Genomic DNA, 17,431 nt, shown 5'->3' on the forward strand with positions numbered 1-17,431 from the left:
TAATTTTATTCTTTTGAATGAATACCAATACACTTTTTTTTTAAATTATTAAATTTTATTTGACAGAATAAAATTCAATTGAAACTTGTTGGAGTACAACATCTTCAACAGCAGCAACAGCAACAGAGTCTTGCAGCAGACGTTGAGAATGACAATGTTGAGCTTCTTGATGCTGGATGAAATTCGCATTTTGGAAGCACGATTTCTTTATCTTTTGTTGCTTATTCATGACATGTCAGCTGCGTCATTTATATGTATTTCTATTGGTCCATGTCTTTACCTACTTTTAGTTAATTAGTTACGTGGCAGTTAGTTGGCTAAGCATTGTATATATAGCTGGATTGTCTTCTTCATTCCTCTGTAACAGAAATATACATTTTTCCTGCAGCAATGAAAGGCTCAGAGAAGCAATGAAAGGCTCATCTTCTCTGATGGCATACTTGTTGTCTTTCTCCTCTAATTGCAAAATCAACATGGTATCAGAGCCTTCTGTATGAAGGTCTCTGGGAGCAGATTCTGATCACTGTGCCTACGCCAGACGATTGAGCTATGGCTGACTTGAGCTCGAGCAGCGGAGTTGCTGCAGAGCAATTGGAACGAGATACACTTTATATACACCCTGCAGAAAACTCGAGTTTGTCACTGTCGTCATCTCCTTTGGATGGAACCAATTTTTTACCTTGGAGCCGTTTTGTCTATGTGGCGCTGGGAACAAAGATGAAGCTCGGATTTATCGACGGCACCTTTCCCAGGCCAGTAGCAAATTCAACAATCTTTGAACAATGGCGTCGAGTAGACTTGATGGTGACGTCTTGGATATGGAATTCCATATCTAGAGATATTGTTGAATCATTCATGTACGTTTCCTCGTCTCGTGAGCTTTGGCTTGAGATACAAAATAGGTATGGGAGAAGTAATGGTCCGATGATCTATAAGCTCCAGAGAGAGATATCTTCTATATCTCAACGTGATTTGTCTTTAACCGCATACATTACTAAGTTGAAGAAAATTTGGAATGAGTTGCTGTGTCTATCTCCTAATCCGAAATGTACTTGTGGTGGCTGCAATTGCGGAGTGAATAAGGCAATTGAAGAGAGAAATGAGAATGTTCAGCTGATGCAATTTCTCATGGGGCTCCATGAGAGTTTTGACAACGAAAAGAGTCAACTTTTGATGCATGATCCTTTGCCGGACCTGGAACGTGCATTTTCCATGGTGTTCGCAGTAGAAAACCAGAGACAAATTCAATCTGAAACTGGAGAGGTTCCTAGACACATGGCATATCAACTTCAGACAAAGGAAGGAAGGAAAGATGGAGGGGAGAGGTTCCAGAATCGAAAGAAGTCCTATGTAGACAAGCGAAATATGGTCTGCTCACATTGCCACAAGCTTGGACATTCACAGGATACTTGTTTTCAGTTATTTGGTGTGCCTGATTGGTATAGAAACTTGAATGATAAGAAGAAAAAGGGAGGAAACAACAGACCTTTTGTTGCAGCAACTACATCGATAAATGATAAGCCAGAGTCTGCAGACGATGGCACTACTAAACAGATGACAGAGTTGATGGCAGGCTTGATCAAACTGATGAAGAAGGGCAATTTGACCACTGATCCTATTACGGATTTTTCCAATTTCGTTTGTCATGAAGAGGTCGAATTTGCAGGTAACATTTCTGGAACTTCTGAGATTGATTTAGATTGCTGGATTATAGACACCGGGGCTACTAACCATATATGTGCAAACCTTAAACTCTTCCATTCATACACTACACCTTTGCATCCTAAATATATCCATTTACCTGATGGATCCAACAAATCTGCTACATATGTGGGTACTGTGGTTTTAAATGAGCACATCACTCTCACTCAAGTTTTGTTCATCCCATCTTTCTCAGTTAATTTGCTATCCGTGAGTCAAATGTGTCGTAGCAACTCCTTTAATTTCCAGTTTACTGAAACATCTTGCTTCTTGCAGAACCAAGTCAATAGGAGATGCTTACTTGAAGGAACTCTAATCAGAAATCTCTATGTAGTTAGACAATCTATCTCACACAAACCTCTGTCCACTTCTATACACTGTAATGCCTTTGTTCATTCAAAAGAATCTCAATGTAATATTCAAACATGGCATCATAGAATGGGGCACATACCTTTAGCAGTAATGAAACACATTCCAGAAATCTCTCCATTTTTTATTAATTCGAATGATCCCTGTGATGTCTGCCATAGAGCTAAACAAACCAGACTTGTTTTTCATTCCAGTGACAAGCATTCCAAAGAATCTTTTGATCTACTACACCTTGACATTTGGGGTCCTTACACCACATATACCATCTCTAATTGCAGCTACATATTAACCATCTTAGATGACCATACACGATCCTTGTGGACTTATCTCCTTCAGCACAAGTCTCAAGTCACTCCCATTCTTAAGTCATTTTTTTCCATGATAAAGACTCAATATTCCAGAAATATTAAGATGATAAGAACAGACAACGGATCAGAGTTTTTAAATAAAGATTGCCAACTTCTATGCCATGAATTGGGCATAATCCACCAAACCTCGTGCACTTACACCCCACAGCAAAATGGCAGAATTGAGCGTAAACATAGACAACTCTTAGATGTTGCTAGGGCCCTGCTATTTCAAGCTTCCATGCCTCTTAAATTCTGGGGGGGTTCCATACTCACTGCCACTTACCTGATTAACAGAACCCCAACCAAAATTCTCAACTGGAAAACGCCTTTTGAACAACTCACTGGTACCCCAGCTACCTATCTACATCTTCGTGCCTTTGGGAGTTTGTGTTACGCCACTAACTTAGATCCTCATAAGACAAAGTTTCAACCCAGGGCTGTCAAATGTGTTTTGTTGGGTTACAGTATGACACAGAAGGGGTATAAGCTCTTTGACTTAGACAATAATCGAGTCATTGTATCTAGGGATGTTCAATTTCACGAACATATATTCCCTTTTTCTGCAGATGCCTCTGATTCTTCATCATCTGCGTGTCCTCTACCTCTTGTCCCATGTTCTTCTGACACTAATATTCCTATCTTAAGTGAGCCTGATGTTCCAGCTTCTTCATCTCCACCTTCCTCACACTTAGACACTCCTCACTCGTCATCACTTCCTCTTAGGCGATCCACTAGAACCACCCAACGTCCTGCTTGGTTAAGGGACTTCGTTTGTTCTGCTCAACATCCAACCTCTTTGCATCCTAACACTCCTGCATATATATCGTTTGTTGCCTCGTTGTCTGTCTTGCAGGAGCCTCGATCTTTCTCAGAAGCTGTTCAGCATAAAGAGTGGAGGGATGCTATGCATACGGAGATACAAGCTTTGGAGGCTAATCATACTTGGAGGTTGTCTCCTCTGCCACCGGGAAAACGCGCGATTGGCTGTAAATGGGTGTTCAAGACGAAGCTTCACGCTGATGGATCGGTGGAAAGGTACAAGGCGCGCTTGGTGGCAAAAGGATTCAACCAGATTGAGGGCGTAGACTACACAGAAAGCTTCTCCCCTGTGGCAAAAACTGTTACGGTGCGTCTTTTTCTTGCCATTGCTGCTGCACGTGCTTGGCCACTCCAACAACTGGACATAAACAACGCATTTCTCCATGGATATCTAGAAGAGGAGATTTATATGGTGCCCCCTGAAGGTTACTCAGTTGAGCCTAATTTGGTTTGCAAATTACAACGTTCCTTATACGGCCTCAAGCAAGCTTCTCGTCAGTGGAACGTCGAATTCACTATCAAGCTTACTGCTTTTGGTTTTGTCCAGTCAGTGCATGACCATTGCTTGTTTATTAAGTCGTCTCCTTCAGGTCCTATGGCTCTCTTGGTATACGTTGACGACATCTTGTTGACCGGTCCTTCTCTTGATGATATTATGCAGGTTAAGGCTTATCTTCATCGGTTGTTTACTATCAAGGATATAAGCGATGCCAGATATTTCCTTGGGCTCGAGATCGCTCGTAGTTCTTCCGGTCTTTACATTGCACAAACTAAGTATACGATGGATATAATTCAGGACACCGGAATGCTTCAGGCGAAGACTGCTTCCAGTCCGTTCCCTCCCGGTTTAAAGTTAACAGCTGCTGGTGATGCACCACTCTCTCGCCCAGATTCTTATAGACGTCTTGTTGGCAGGTTATTGTACTTGGGCTTTACTCGCCCTGACATTTCTCACTCCGTACAGCAGCTCAGTCAATTCTTGAATCAACCTTGTGATTCACACTGGAAGGCGGCTTTACATGTGGTTCGTTATTTGAAGGGTTGCCCTTCTAAGGGGCTCTACTTTCCAGCACAGAATTCCTTTGCTCTCCGTGCATTTTGTGACGCTGATTGGGCGTCTTGTTTGGACTCCAGACGTTCACTCACGGGCTAGTGCATCTTCCTTGGTGATGCCCTTGTGTCTTGGAAAACAAAAAAACAGTCCACGGTATCTCGATCAACTGCAGAATCGGAGTATCGTAGCTTAGCTTCAACTGTCTGTGAACTTCGTTGGATGTCTTATATCCTCTCTGATTTTGGTATTTCTTTATCTCTTCCTATTGATGTATTTTGCGACAATAAGGCTGCGATTCATATATTGGCTAATCCCGTGTTTCACGAGCGTACGAAACACATTGAGCTGGATTGTCATTTGGTGCGAGATGCCTACAAGGAAGGCTTCATCTTCCCATCCTATGTCCCTAGTTCACTGCAGTTAGCTGATGCTTTTACCAAGCCTCTGCCTTTAAAGGTGTTCCTTTTGTTGATTTCCAAGTTGGGACTGGTCTCGTTCGATCCCCGTCCCACTTGTGGGGGGGCTGTTGGAGTACAACATCTTCAACAGCAGCAACAGCAACAGAGTCTTGCAGCAGACGTTGAGAATGACAGTGTTGAGCTTCTTGATGCTGGATGAAATTCGCATTTTGGAAGCACGATTTCTTTATCTTTTGTTGCTTATTCATGACATGTCAGCTGCGTCATTTATATGTATTTCTATTGGTCCATGTCTTTACCTACTTTTAGTTAATTAGTTACGTGGCAGTTAGTTGGCTAAGCATTGTATATATAGCTGGATTGTCTTCTTCATTCCTCTGTAACAGAAATATACATTTTTCCTGCAGCAATGAAAGGCTCATCTTCTCTGATGGCATACTTGTTGTCTTTCTCCTCTAATTGCAAAATCAACAAAACTATCCACATTTATATATATAATGCTGAGGTGGATAGTTTCAATAATTCTATTTTATTATATATAGATTTGTTGAATACTACTATTCAAAGTAATTAGCATATATAAAAAAGTATATTATCTTGAAACATTTGGTGGTCCCCCTGTGGTTCGAGCCAAAGATCCACGTGACCAACACATGAACAAACGGTCAAACCACGTGCATCACCAACAGGGACAATCACAAACCAGGAGTACCACACGGCGAGTTAGCAACATCCGAGGAAGATGGATTAGAAAACGAACGTTAACTGACAAGATTTTATCTTCGAAATAAGACAAAACTCAAGAACCCTTCTCAAATTTCCCTCCACAGATTCGTCACTTAGCCTTATCTTTGAGCTGTCCGTTCTTTCCACCATACCCATGAAATTCCCCGCCTGTGCAGATTCTCAAATGCGCCCATTTTCCAGAATCCCAGACTCCACTACTCTTCTTCCACTTCCGCCGCCGCCGCCGCCGCGCCGGAAATGGCCACCAAAGCTTGGTTGACGCTAGCAAGATCGAGTTTCTTAACAGCCCAGCTTAAAAAGCCCTTCATTTCTATCTCTTCCCTACCATCTGCGGCTTCTGGAGTTCTCTCAACTCACTTTGGTGCTGGGAAGTTGTCGTTTCGACGCAGACTGGTGGTTGTTTCTCCTAAGGCCACCACTGATCAGCCAGGTTAGGTTTCGGGTCTGAAACAAATGATGATGATCCAAAATTGATTTCTCTGCTTTGATTGGTGCTCTAGTGACTTAGCCGAGGTTGTTTTGTTCTCTCGTAGGATTTCTATATTATATGTAACTGTAGTTCATTACAAGTATGATATAGGTGACTCAAACATAGTTGAGTTAGAGAAAATTGCATTATTCGATAGCCATTCCGGCGCCTGAACAGGACCAGTTTAATTTAGAGATGTTCTGATGTTTATTTTCCTGGGGTTTATGTGTCAAGTCACCAGCATATATAGCTTTTGATTAGTGTTCAATAGGGCCTGCAGGAAAGAAAATAAACAGAGTACTATGAGAATTAATTGTTCCACGAAATCGTTTGAACTTGTTAGCAGACATGGCGAATGGCAACTAAACTTGTGAAGTTCAATTCTTCGAGTTCCCTGAGTTAAGACTTATCCAGTTCCCCAATCCCACTGTGAAAAATGATTGGATCAACAGTTTGACAGCCGCACGTATGCATAAAGTATCTTGTCTGAGTACCAACTGGGTACAGAAAGATATCTAATTTGAGTACTCAGAAATGAAGTTATGTTCAGGAATCTCTATGTTTGCTGCTTTGTTTTGAAGCCCTTGTTCAATTCAGGTCAGGTACAAGAAGATGAAGTTGTTGACAGCAATGTCTTGCCGTATTGCAGCCTAGATAAAAAGCAGAAGAAGTCTTTGGGGGAGATGGAACAAGACTTTCTTCAAGCACTTCAGGTTATAACACAGAGTCTCCATTATCCCTTTGATTGTTTCTTTTGATTACAAGACAGGTACCTTATTGTTTTTTACAAAATGATATATTTTTATTTATCCTGGAGCTCCTGTCTGTACAATCTTAAAACAGGTCGTCTTCACTTTCTTAATGGATAACTGTTGTCTGTTGTTTCATATAATCTAATATGTTCGTTACTGTTGCTTTATCTTACAGGCATTCTATTATGAAGGAAAGTCTATCATGTCAAATGAAGAGTTTGATAATCTCAAGGAAGAACTAATGTGGGAGGGAAGCAGCGTTGTTATGCTAAGTAATAAAAGCCTCAATCTGTTAACTTATGATTTTACATATCTAGATTTTGGCCAGAACTTGGGTATCAAGTGATGAATTTGCTTTTCCTTTGACTTCTTCATTGCAACTCAGGTGCTGATGAACAGAGGTTTCTGGAAGCTTCAATGGCTTATGTATCTGGGAATCCAATTTTGTCCGATGAAGAGTTTGATGAACTGAAACAAAAACTTAAGGTACTTTGATAGTTTAAAGTAGTTCTGATATTTGCTATCAACATTTTAAGGAAAAAAAATAATACTTAAGACAGATAAAAGTAATTATAGCAGATCTCAGTTGTTACTAAGAACATAAAACCAATTATCATCATGCTGTCACTTATGTGCATTTAGTTTGGCTTTGCTACTTTCAAAACTGTCTCTGTATTTACAAACTTATTTTATTACATTATAGTAGTCTTATGTTTCGGGCTTCTACACATTCTTTAATCTCCAACCTTTAGCATCTTGTAGGCTGATGGGAGCGAGATAGTGGTCGAGGGTCCTCGATGCAGTCTCCGTACTAGAAAGGTTAGCGGCTTTACCTTATTTTTACATATTTATGCCTGAGTACTATTTCTAAAAAATCTATGTTGCTCCAACCCTTCCAAGCCCAGGGAAGTTAACACCATTGTTTAGAAGCCATATTAAGGATGTTTCTTACCTACTACAAGTAGACTTTATCAAAAGCTCTTTGTACCATGTGGTTCTTGTCATTTGTCTTCACTTTAGAAATATAACTTTGTAAATTTTTACAACTTCAGTCGAATAATTCTTTTTCAAGCATTTGAGTTTAAATTTTTATTAATGTCCTTTTCACATAGTTGGTGCAATTATAATGACACTGATTTAGCATTTGCGTGTTCTCCATCTCGAGCTCATTTATATTTTTATATTGCAGGTTTATAGTGACCTTTCTGTCGACTACCTCAAGATGTTTCTTCTGAATGTTCCAGCTGCAGTTGTTGCGTTAGGATTGTAAGTGACGTGCTTTTTAGTAGTTACATGAAGCGTTAATGTTCTTTGAGGTGAGACGACAATTTATACTCTAGCTAACAAATTAAACTCCATCTTATCTCTTTTAGGTTCTTCTTTCTCGATGATTTGACTGGATTTGAGATCACCTATCTCTTAGAGGTAATTCAAAAATATATTTTCTGGGTTTTTAATCATAATAATATTTTACTACTTTTTTCGTCGTATAATCCAATTTCCCCAAGTACCTTTTGGGTACTCATAGAAGTCCCGCTCACACTCCAGCATAAGTATTGCACTCCAATGCAGCCGCAAGGCGTTTTCTAACATTTCGTGTGCCGAGTTGCATTGTCTGAACTGGAGTGATCAAAGTGAAGTTTGTTTATCTGATAAATCTGAAGTTTAGCGCTTGCAGTCTAGTCTAATCATATATATTGTCTTTTCAGCTTCCAGAGCCATTCAGTTTCATCTTCACATGGTTTGCAGCGTTGCCCTTCATACTGTGGTTATCTTTCACGATTACAAACATCATCGTTAAAGATTCTCTGATATTAGTGGTAAGGCTGTCCCGCGAAAATTTGATCAGGAAACAAAATTTCTATTACATGATCTTTATGTTGAGTCGATGAAATTCAATGTTTCAGGGCCCATGTCCAAACTGTGGCACGGAAAACACTTCGTTCTTTGGCACCATATTGTCAGTATCTAGTGGGGGTTCTGTCAATACAGTAAAATGCTCAAAGTAAGTTTGGTAGTAAGAGGAATTTTCGGAAATCTTTTGTTGGCATTTCAGCAACTGTTTCATTGTTTTCATAATTGTTACTATTAGAACATTGTTTTCATAATTGTTACTATTACAACATTGTTTTCAGTTGTGAGACTCAGATGGTGTATGATTCTAAGAGCCGATTGATTACATTGCCTGAAGGAAGCGAGGCATGAGTTCAGGTACCATATTCTCACCTCTGCATTTACATTCGTCATGCATGAACATGGACACGAGGACAGAAGCAGGACACAAAACAGACAGCGCGACATGCAATTTTTAAATATTTTAGGACACAACATGGTTTGAACATACATATCGAGTACACGTTTATTATACACAGACATATATACATACAAATGTATATAATTGGCAAATGATATATAGAAGCAACTGCACAATGGCTACTCGTTTCTACCTGCAAGGCCAAAACATCTGTTAAAAACCATTGCAAATGTTTGTCATAGTTAAACTTATGATAAATATTGATTAACTTCATAAGTTACGTTTCTGCATTGGTTTTGTTTGATCATGGTAGATAGTATGATTTATCATGGTTTGTGAGCTTTAGTCATTTATAAAATGTAGGGAATAATTCAGTTTTTTGTAGTTTATATTTGACATTATAATGAGAAAGATTCTCGTACTAGTTATTATATTTTCAACGTATGTTAATATAATCTACAGACATTATACGAGGGCATACTATATTATCAATCAATTTTATGATTTATTTTTATTTATTTTATTTAACCCTTTAACTTATGAAAAAATCATAACACTTGCGGTATCTGACCATCGATCGTGTTGGTGCTGCATCCATGCCATATCAAGCAGTCATGACCATCGCTACACGTTAGGATTTTAAGACAATCTAGAACAGATATCTGCAAAATTATCGACTGTATATGAACCATGCATGAAACAACCTTAAAGCTGTAAATTCTTTATATATGCATATCAAGTAATCTGTTTTATTTGACTTGTCGGGCTGCAGGATTTTGTGGTAAAAAATTCGACATACGGCAGCACCCATTGAATGTGGATGAAGAAGGTATAGTTACTGTAGATGTAAGGATTTAAGGAAAGAATTTCAGTGCCGAGATGATGTTGGCACTGCATGAATGTTTGTATGCTTGGAGGGAACTGTATCATGAGTTGTGTTGATACGTATATATATCTATTACATGTTTGTCTGAAGAGAGGTGGTTCAGCTTAAGTCAATTGATTACTAATCGTTCTTACTTAATTGAATTATTATTGATATTATAAAGAAATATAATCATTAATTATTAACTTGAAAAAGTATAATCATTAAAAAATAACTTGAAAAAGAAACAATTTACGTATTATTCTACTTGTTTGATTAAGACACGTTTGTGGTCGTTAGATGGCGATTTATTTATTTATTTATAATAAAATTGATGATTAGGTCGGTACCTCCATTTAGCGTATTATAAGAAGGGATGGCATTTGGATCGGGTTTTTGTGTCCCGACCCGACACAATTGGATTCGGATCTAACAAATCGGGCATTTTGGGTAATTAGTCAGGTTTTGCTTTTATTCGAAAACCAATTAAGCAATATGGGGTCGCATATCAGGTATGATAATGCTACCTAAATACCCGATTGGGTACCCGATAAAGAAAAAAAAAAAAAAAAGTAAATTATGTACTCTTCAGCTCAACTCTGCCGTCTAGGCAGCTACCGAATTAACCTAACAGTTTTCTTCTCTCCTCTTTTTTACATTTCACTTCAAGTTTCATCCCTTTTTTTTACTCTAGAGAGAGAAAATATTTTCTTTCATCATTCTTGCCGTTTATTGTCAGCGGCGGCGCTCGTCATCGCCATCTCGGCCACCTTGTTTCCGAGTAACACTAAGTCTTAAATATATATATATATATATATATATATATATTGCTTTTGTATTGAAATCAAATTTAGAAAACTGAGAACATAAAAAATGGAGAATTGAAAACTTGAATGTAGAATAAAGAAGGAGAAGTGAGAAACGAGAAATGGAGAACAAAGAGGGAGAGTTGACCCCTTATGGTGGGTGTGGGAATGTCGATTTTTGAGCACTTGTGGACCAAAAGCTGTGGTTCTTTATATATATAAATAAATATATTATAGTGTTTTGACATTTCTGAGTTGTTTATTTATATATATATGGTAGTTATCTATTTATTTTTGAGTTCTTTATATATACATATTGTATATATATATTTGTTTTGACATTTAAATGTTTTACTTTCAAATTTAGTGTAGTGTTTTTTGTTCAATATATTTGATTGGACTTTATTTTTTAATGAAAAAATAAATAATTATTTTTTAAAAAAAATTACCTAAACTCGACTAATTGGGTAATCGAACCGACAAGTACCCGATTAGTTGGATACTCAATTTAATGGGGTTCGGGATTGGTTCCTTTTTACACTACAGTAAACCCTCTATAAATTAATAACATTGGAACCATGAAATTTTATTAATTTAGAGAGATATTAATTTATCGATAAATTAATATTTTATTAATTAAAAGAGAGACTTTTTAAATTCAACAAAAAGTACATATGTACTGAAAATAAATGAATTCATATATATTTCGTTAATTATATTCATGCATCAATCAATTTTTTGTAATTAATTAAATATATTCATGTATAATATCAATTCATTTTATACAATTAACTATTATATTTATAGATGCATGTATCAATTAATTGAAATTACCTAAACATACGTATTTACATTAATTCGTTGCACTTAAATAACTATTATAGCCAATTTAATATATTTAGGTTATGATGAATGAAACATATACTATATAAATCTCAATATGAAAATTAAATAATTCATAACACCCAACCATATCTTCTCATCTAAAAGCATCGCAAAATCATCCATGAATGGTCCAATGCGTAAAGCATTACAGACTTCATAATTGAGCAAATTACCATAATATTTATAATTATAATATTTATGAATTATTAATTTAGAGTTTTAATGGGACCTAATATTTATAAAGGAATTTTTTGAAAAATTATTATCTTATTATCTTATCGAATTTAATGATTTTTTACAAAGGCCCAAGTCGGGACTGGAAGATTTTATTATTTTAGAGAGTTTATTAATTTATAGAGTATTAATTTATAGAGTTTTACTGTATTTGAATTGTTTGGTATTCGACCAGAAAAACCTGAACCTAAAAATCCCGATCCGTCACCCACCCCTGACTATAAGGTAATTGAGGATGCCTATTTCCATCACGATTATAGTGCACTCTTGGCCTATGATTTAGTAGGTCAAATTTGTATTTCGAGTGTTAATTAAATGTAATTTTTTATATCATTTAAAGAGTGTCTACAAGAGCTTTAAAAAAAAATGCTTTTTAGCTCCGACTCTAAAAATGCATTTTTGAGGTATTTGGGATGCTAGCTACTGTTTCTCAAATTACTAAGAAAAGCATTTAGGCTAAAAGCTCGAAGCACCTTGGGGGTGCTTCCAGTTGCTTTGACTTTTTTGTAAATAAATCTAACTTCATTTTTACTATTTTACCCTTGTATTATTATCTTAAGGAATAATTACATTCCGCTTTCATGAGGTATGCTGTAATTACATGTAGACCTCCTACGATTTGAAAAATTATATCTAGCACTCTTGAGGCTTGCTTCCGTCTAATAAATAAGTTATTCTGTTAGGCCAAATTCACTGAATTTGTTCATGTTAATAAAAAACAATCGAATGAAAATTAATATTTACTCTCAATTAACTTTTTATTGACTTATTGCAGGTCAAACTGAAAGAATCGGTATAGCCCGGGAATGCGATGGAAGCACGAAATAAAAAATTTATAACCGGTTCAAAGGGATGTTCCCTTTAAAATTCCCGGGTGTCGGTGTTTGTCAAAAAAATAATAATAAACATATAAACATGCTAGACATGTGGCTAAATGATGAAACAAAAAGTATAGAAACATAAGATGAAACTTTATCTTTTTATTTTTTAGAAAAACTACAACGTGCATTGTTCCCTTTATGTTCTCCCATTTTGTTCACTTGAGAATTCAAACTAGAATTCCTCTAAGTTGTCCACACCACAAAATAGAAAAGATATAATTCCTTTTCTATTGCTAGATTGAACAAAGAATAAGAAGAAAAATAACTCCAACTACAACACTATGGTTTAGTGCTTTTGGATTGTTTTATGTTATAATCTTGAATCCAATTCAACATAGAACAAAAAGGAGAATATTTGTTTGAGAAAACTGAGAGCAAATTTGTGGCTTAGGTGGTGGTTATGTTGGATATGTGTGTAGTTTTGTATATCACATAAAATTGAATTCAAAATTCAACAACTACTAAGTTTGCGTCCAAGGCACCCTATACAATCACATGTATATAACCTCCAACCATGATGAAGTAACTCCTCCATCATGTTCATCATGATGAGGAGTTTCAACTCCTTCTTAACTTGCTCGAACCTCCCTCAAATGGGCTTGGAGTTCAAGTATGCACCGGGCTTCGACTGCAAGTATGTATCGGGTTTGATTTAATCAAATTAAATTAACTCCAAACAAAGTCTATTAGATAATAATTAATTAAATTAATTTTAGCCCAACTAAATCCAATGATTCACTTAATCCAATTAAATAAATGTAAGCCCAAACACTAATTAATTCCAATCAATTAATTAAGCCAAACCTAATAAATTAATCCAATTAATTTAAAGGTGTTAAACCCGAAAATTAATTAATCCAAATAATTCATTCTTGAGCCATCCATCAAATGGATTATTAAATAAATGGTCCAATAATTTATATTTTCTCACTGAATTAATTTAATCCAATTAAATTAATTTGTTTCTTCTCAAATTAATTCTAAATTAATTCTATTAATTCCATAGTAATTTTTGTGTTACTCTTTAGGTTCACCCTCAACTAGACTTGGGCTTGTGTCCAACACAATGATTAATTAAATTCAATTTAATTAATTTATTTTTAATTAACCATTAATAAAAAATTTCCGTCACTATGGGTCGCTAACGGTCCATGACACTAGAGACTAGGTGAATGTTGGCGTGAACATTTAGGTTCTCGAGTCTTATACGGGTACGGTCCTTCCATCATCCGTCTTCGATCTAAGTCTAGGGCATGAAATTGGGCGTAAGTTCCCATCTTGGACTAGATATTATGCTCAATAACTCGAGATGCGTTTGCTCTATTGATTAACGTAGGAAACCAATCCCTACTCAATCAATCGCTGTCGCCACAGACTCTAAGAGCATGAACCATCTTAGAGCGCATAGGAGACTCGACTGTCATATACTGACAGGTGGCAGATTCTATCTTGAAACCTACCATCCTCACTCCATATTCTGATTGCATTGAACAAGACTTGTAATGACCAAATCCAAGATACAACCATCATATGCATGCAACTGCCATGGTTCTCAAGTCCAAGGACTAATCCCATTCTATCGGAACCGAAAGATCTAATCATACCGACAAAGCCTCCAAGACTTTCATATGATGACTTCCCGCGAGTCAGTTAAGTCGGCTTGACAACCTTGTCAACCACCCACTAAAATTGCATAGACGTCCAATGTCCGTCGCCGATGAAACACGACACTCATCCAATAAAATGCAATTTTAGCGCAAGTCTCAATAGGACTCTCGATGCCCATTCTTGAGGTCCTTGATTTGGAATGCTTCAAACCTAACCATCAAAAGTTAGTTTCATGGTCACCATATAATGCGTAGCCCAACTACATAAGTTGTACAATTTGGTTTATGGGCTTTGTTTTGATGTTAAGCATATAAACATAATCAGTGAGCACAACAAATAAAATTGTCGAATAATGAATACTCACTTTATTCATAAACAATTTTACTATTACACCAAAATTGTTAGAACAGGTTACACAACGGCCATCAATTGGCATTTTGGTCACCTATTCTAACAAACTCCCACTTGACACTAAAGTCAATCACTCATTATCCTCAAACCCATCTTTCCAAGATACTGAGCATGAGCAATCTATGACACCGGATTGGTTAATGGATCTGTTATATTTTCTGCTGATGTGACTCAGTCCATCCGAACGTCACCTCTTCCCACCATCTCTCTAAGCAAATGGTAGCGTCTAAGAATGTTTCTAGATCTGTGATGAGATCTCGGTTCCTTCACTTGCGCTATAGCCCCGTTGTTATCACATAAGATAACCACCGGCTCGGCAATGATAAGCACTACACCCAAATCTTGGATATAGTTTTTCATCCAAACCGCCTCCTTAGCTGCTTGAGAAGCCGCTTTATACTCAGCTTTAGTGGTGGAATCTGTTGTGCCATCCTGCTTGGAACTTTTTCAAGCCACTACACCACCATTTAGCCTGAATACAAATCCTGATTGAGACTTGGCATCATCCTCATTAGATTGGAAGCTAGCGTCATTGTAACCTTTTAGAATTAACTCTCCACCACCGTAAATCAAGAACATATCTTTAATCCTTCTCAGGTACTTAAGTATGGTCTTGATTGCAGTCCAGTGAGCCTCATCAGCACATACCTGATATATTCTTGTTACACTCAAAGCAAAAAAGACATTTGGCCTTGTGCACTGCACAACATACTGTATGCTACCTGCGACTGAAATATAGGATATGTCAAATATTTTTCTAAGTTCCTCATCAATCTTGGGAGACTGCTTCTTGGACAACTTAACCCCATGCCTCATAAGAAGGAATCCTCATTTGGAGTTTTTCATCTTGAATCTCTTCAAAACTTTCTCAACGTACGAGGTTTGAGTCATTCCTAACATCCTTTTAGATCTATCGCGGATAATCTTGATGCCTAGGATGTAGGAAGCCTTACCTAAATCCTTCATGGAGAATTGTGTGGACAACCATGCATTAGTGTCACCTAACATCTTGACATCATTTCCAATGAGCAAGATGTTGTCCATGTAAAGCACTAGAAACGCAACTGAGCTCCCACTGACCTTCTTGTATACACAAGGGTCAAAGTCATTCTTGATGAAATTATAAACCCGTATGCCCTCATCAAAATGGATATTCCAGCTCTGGAAAGCTTGTTTGAGACCATAGATGAACCCTTGGAGATGACAGATCTTCTGCTCTTCTCTAACAGATGTGAAACCCTCCGGCTGATCCATATAGATGTCTTCCTCAACGAAATCATTAAGGAAAGCCATTTTCACATCTATCTGCCATATTTCATGGTCATACCATGTAGCTCTGGCAAGCATAATCCGAATGGACTTGGCAATGGTTACGGGCGAATAGGTTTCCTCAAAATCGACCCCAGATCGTTAAGTATACCCTTTCACCACAATCCTGGTCTTAAGGTAGAAATCTCCCTATCAGCTCAAAACTTACGCTTGTAGACCCATTTACACCCAACAGGTTTAACACCCTTGGGTGGGTTTACCAAGGTCTAAACCTTATTTGAACTTATAGAGTCCATCTCGGATTTCATGGCCTCAACTCATTTTTTTGAATCGATGTCCGACATTGCTTCTCCACAGATCTTTGGATCATTATTCAATTGACCTGTCAAACCCAGAAATCCATACCTCTCAAGCTGTTGGGACAATCCGGTCGACCTTCGGAGGGCATGAATATCTTTAGTGGGAACTATAGGAACAGAGGATGTCACTACATCCATTTGAGGTGTTGCCCTACTAGATTCCTCAAGGAGCAATTCCTCAAGTTGGGTATATGTGAAAAACCTTTTTTCAAGAACACTGCATTTTGGGAGACAAAATCCTTTTGTTTGGAGAGATCATAGAAATAATGCCCCATAGTTTCCTTAGGATAACCCATGAACCTACACAAACTAGACCAAGAGTCCAGTTTGTCCCCCACTAGTCTCTTGTAGGACGCAGGCTTGCCGTGCCATATCTGATATGGCATTTGGGCCACGGTCTTAGAAGGCGTCATGTTCAATAACTTGGCCGCCGTCTCAAGAGCATATGCCCAGAAAGATAAGGGCAGTTCGATAAAACTCATCATGGACCGAACCATGTCCAACAAGGTTCGATTCCTCCTTTTAGAGACCCCATTACGTTGTGGTTCCAGGAGGAGTCCACTGAGAGAGAATTCCATTCTCTTTTCGGTAATCTAGTAATTCCCCACTTAAATACTCACCATCTTGGTCCGATCGGAGGGTTTTAATTTTTCAACCAATTTGGTTTTCGACTTCATGTCTGAACTCTTTAAACCTTCCAAAGACCTCAGACTTGTACCTCATTAGGTAAACATAACCATACCGTGAGTGATCATCGATAAAGGTTATGAAGTAGGAAAATCCACCTCTGGCTTGTGTATTCAGTGGCCCACAGACGTCTGAATGGATCAAATCCAACATACCACTGGCAAGCGTACTTTATCCTGCAAAAGGCTTCTTGGTCATATTCCCTTTCAGACAAGACTCATAGACTGGCAGGTGATCCAAATTATCTATCTCTAGACTTTTTGAGTCTACCAACCTTTTAATTCTATCTTGAGAGATGTGACCTTGCCTGACATGCTAGATTTGTCCGTTTTCTTGATTTTCCATTTTAGGTTTATTTTGAGCAGCCATGACAAAATTATGTTATTCGAGAATATAAAGACCATTATGAGTTTGCCTAGTAGATGTGAAGAACCATTCTTCATTGAATAAAAATAATTTTTATTGATCATAAACTCAAAACCAACATTGTCC

General features: G+C 37.5%; 1 protein-coding gene across 1 annotated transcript; it reads left to right on the forward strand.

Moving 5' to 3' along the window:
* The first annotated feature begins 5,540 nt into the window (after nt 1–5,540).
* On the forward strand, nt 5,541–9,909 carry LOC105156796 (PGR5-like protein 1A, chloroplastic). Its single transcript, XM_011073013.3, has 11 exons — nt 5,541–5,889; nt 6,526–6,641; nt 6,856–6,952; nt 7,066–7,166; nt 7,443–7,499; nt 7,870–7,946; nt 8,054–8,105; nt 8,390–8,500; nt 8,588–8,685; nt 8,816–8,891; nt 9,707–9,909. Exons 1-10 carry the CDS (start codon nt 5,697–5,699, stop codon nt 8,883–8,885), a joined length of 972 nt encoding a protein of 323 aa, XP_011071315.1. The 5' UTR covers nt 5,541–5,696; the 3' UTR covers nt 8,886–8,891; nt 9,707–9,909.
* Nucleotides 9,910–17,431: the final 7,522 nt, after the last annotated feature.

Source organism: Sesamum indicum, linkage group LG1, assembly GCF_026168435.1.
Source record: "Sesamum indicum cultivar Baizhima isolate 11 linkage group LG1, ASM2616843v1, whole genome shotgun sequence".
Taxonomy (NCBI): Eukaryota; Viridiplantae; Streptophyta; class Magnoliopsida; order Lamiales; family Pedaliaceae; genus Sesamum; species Sesamum indicum.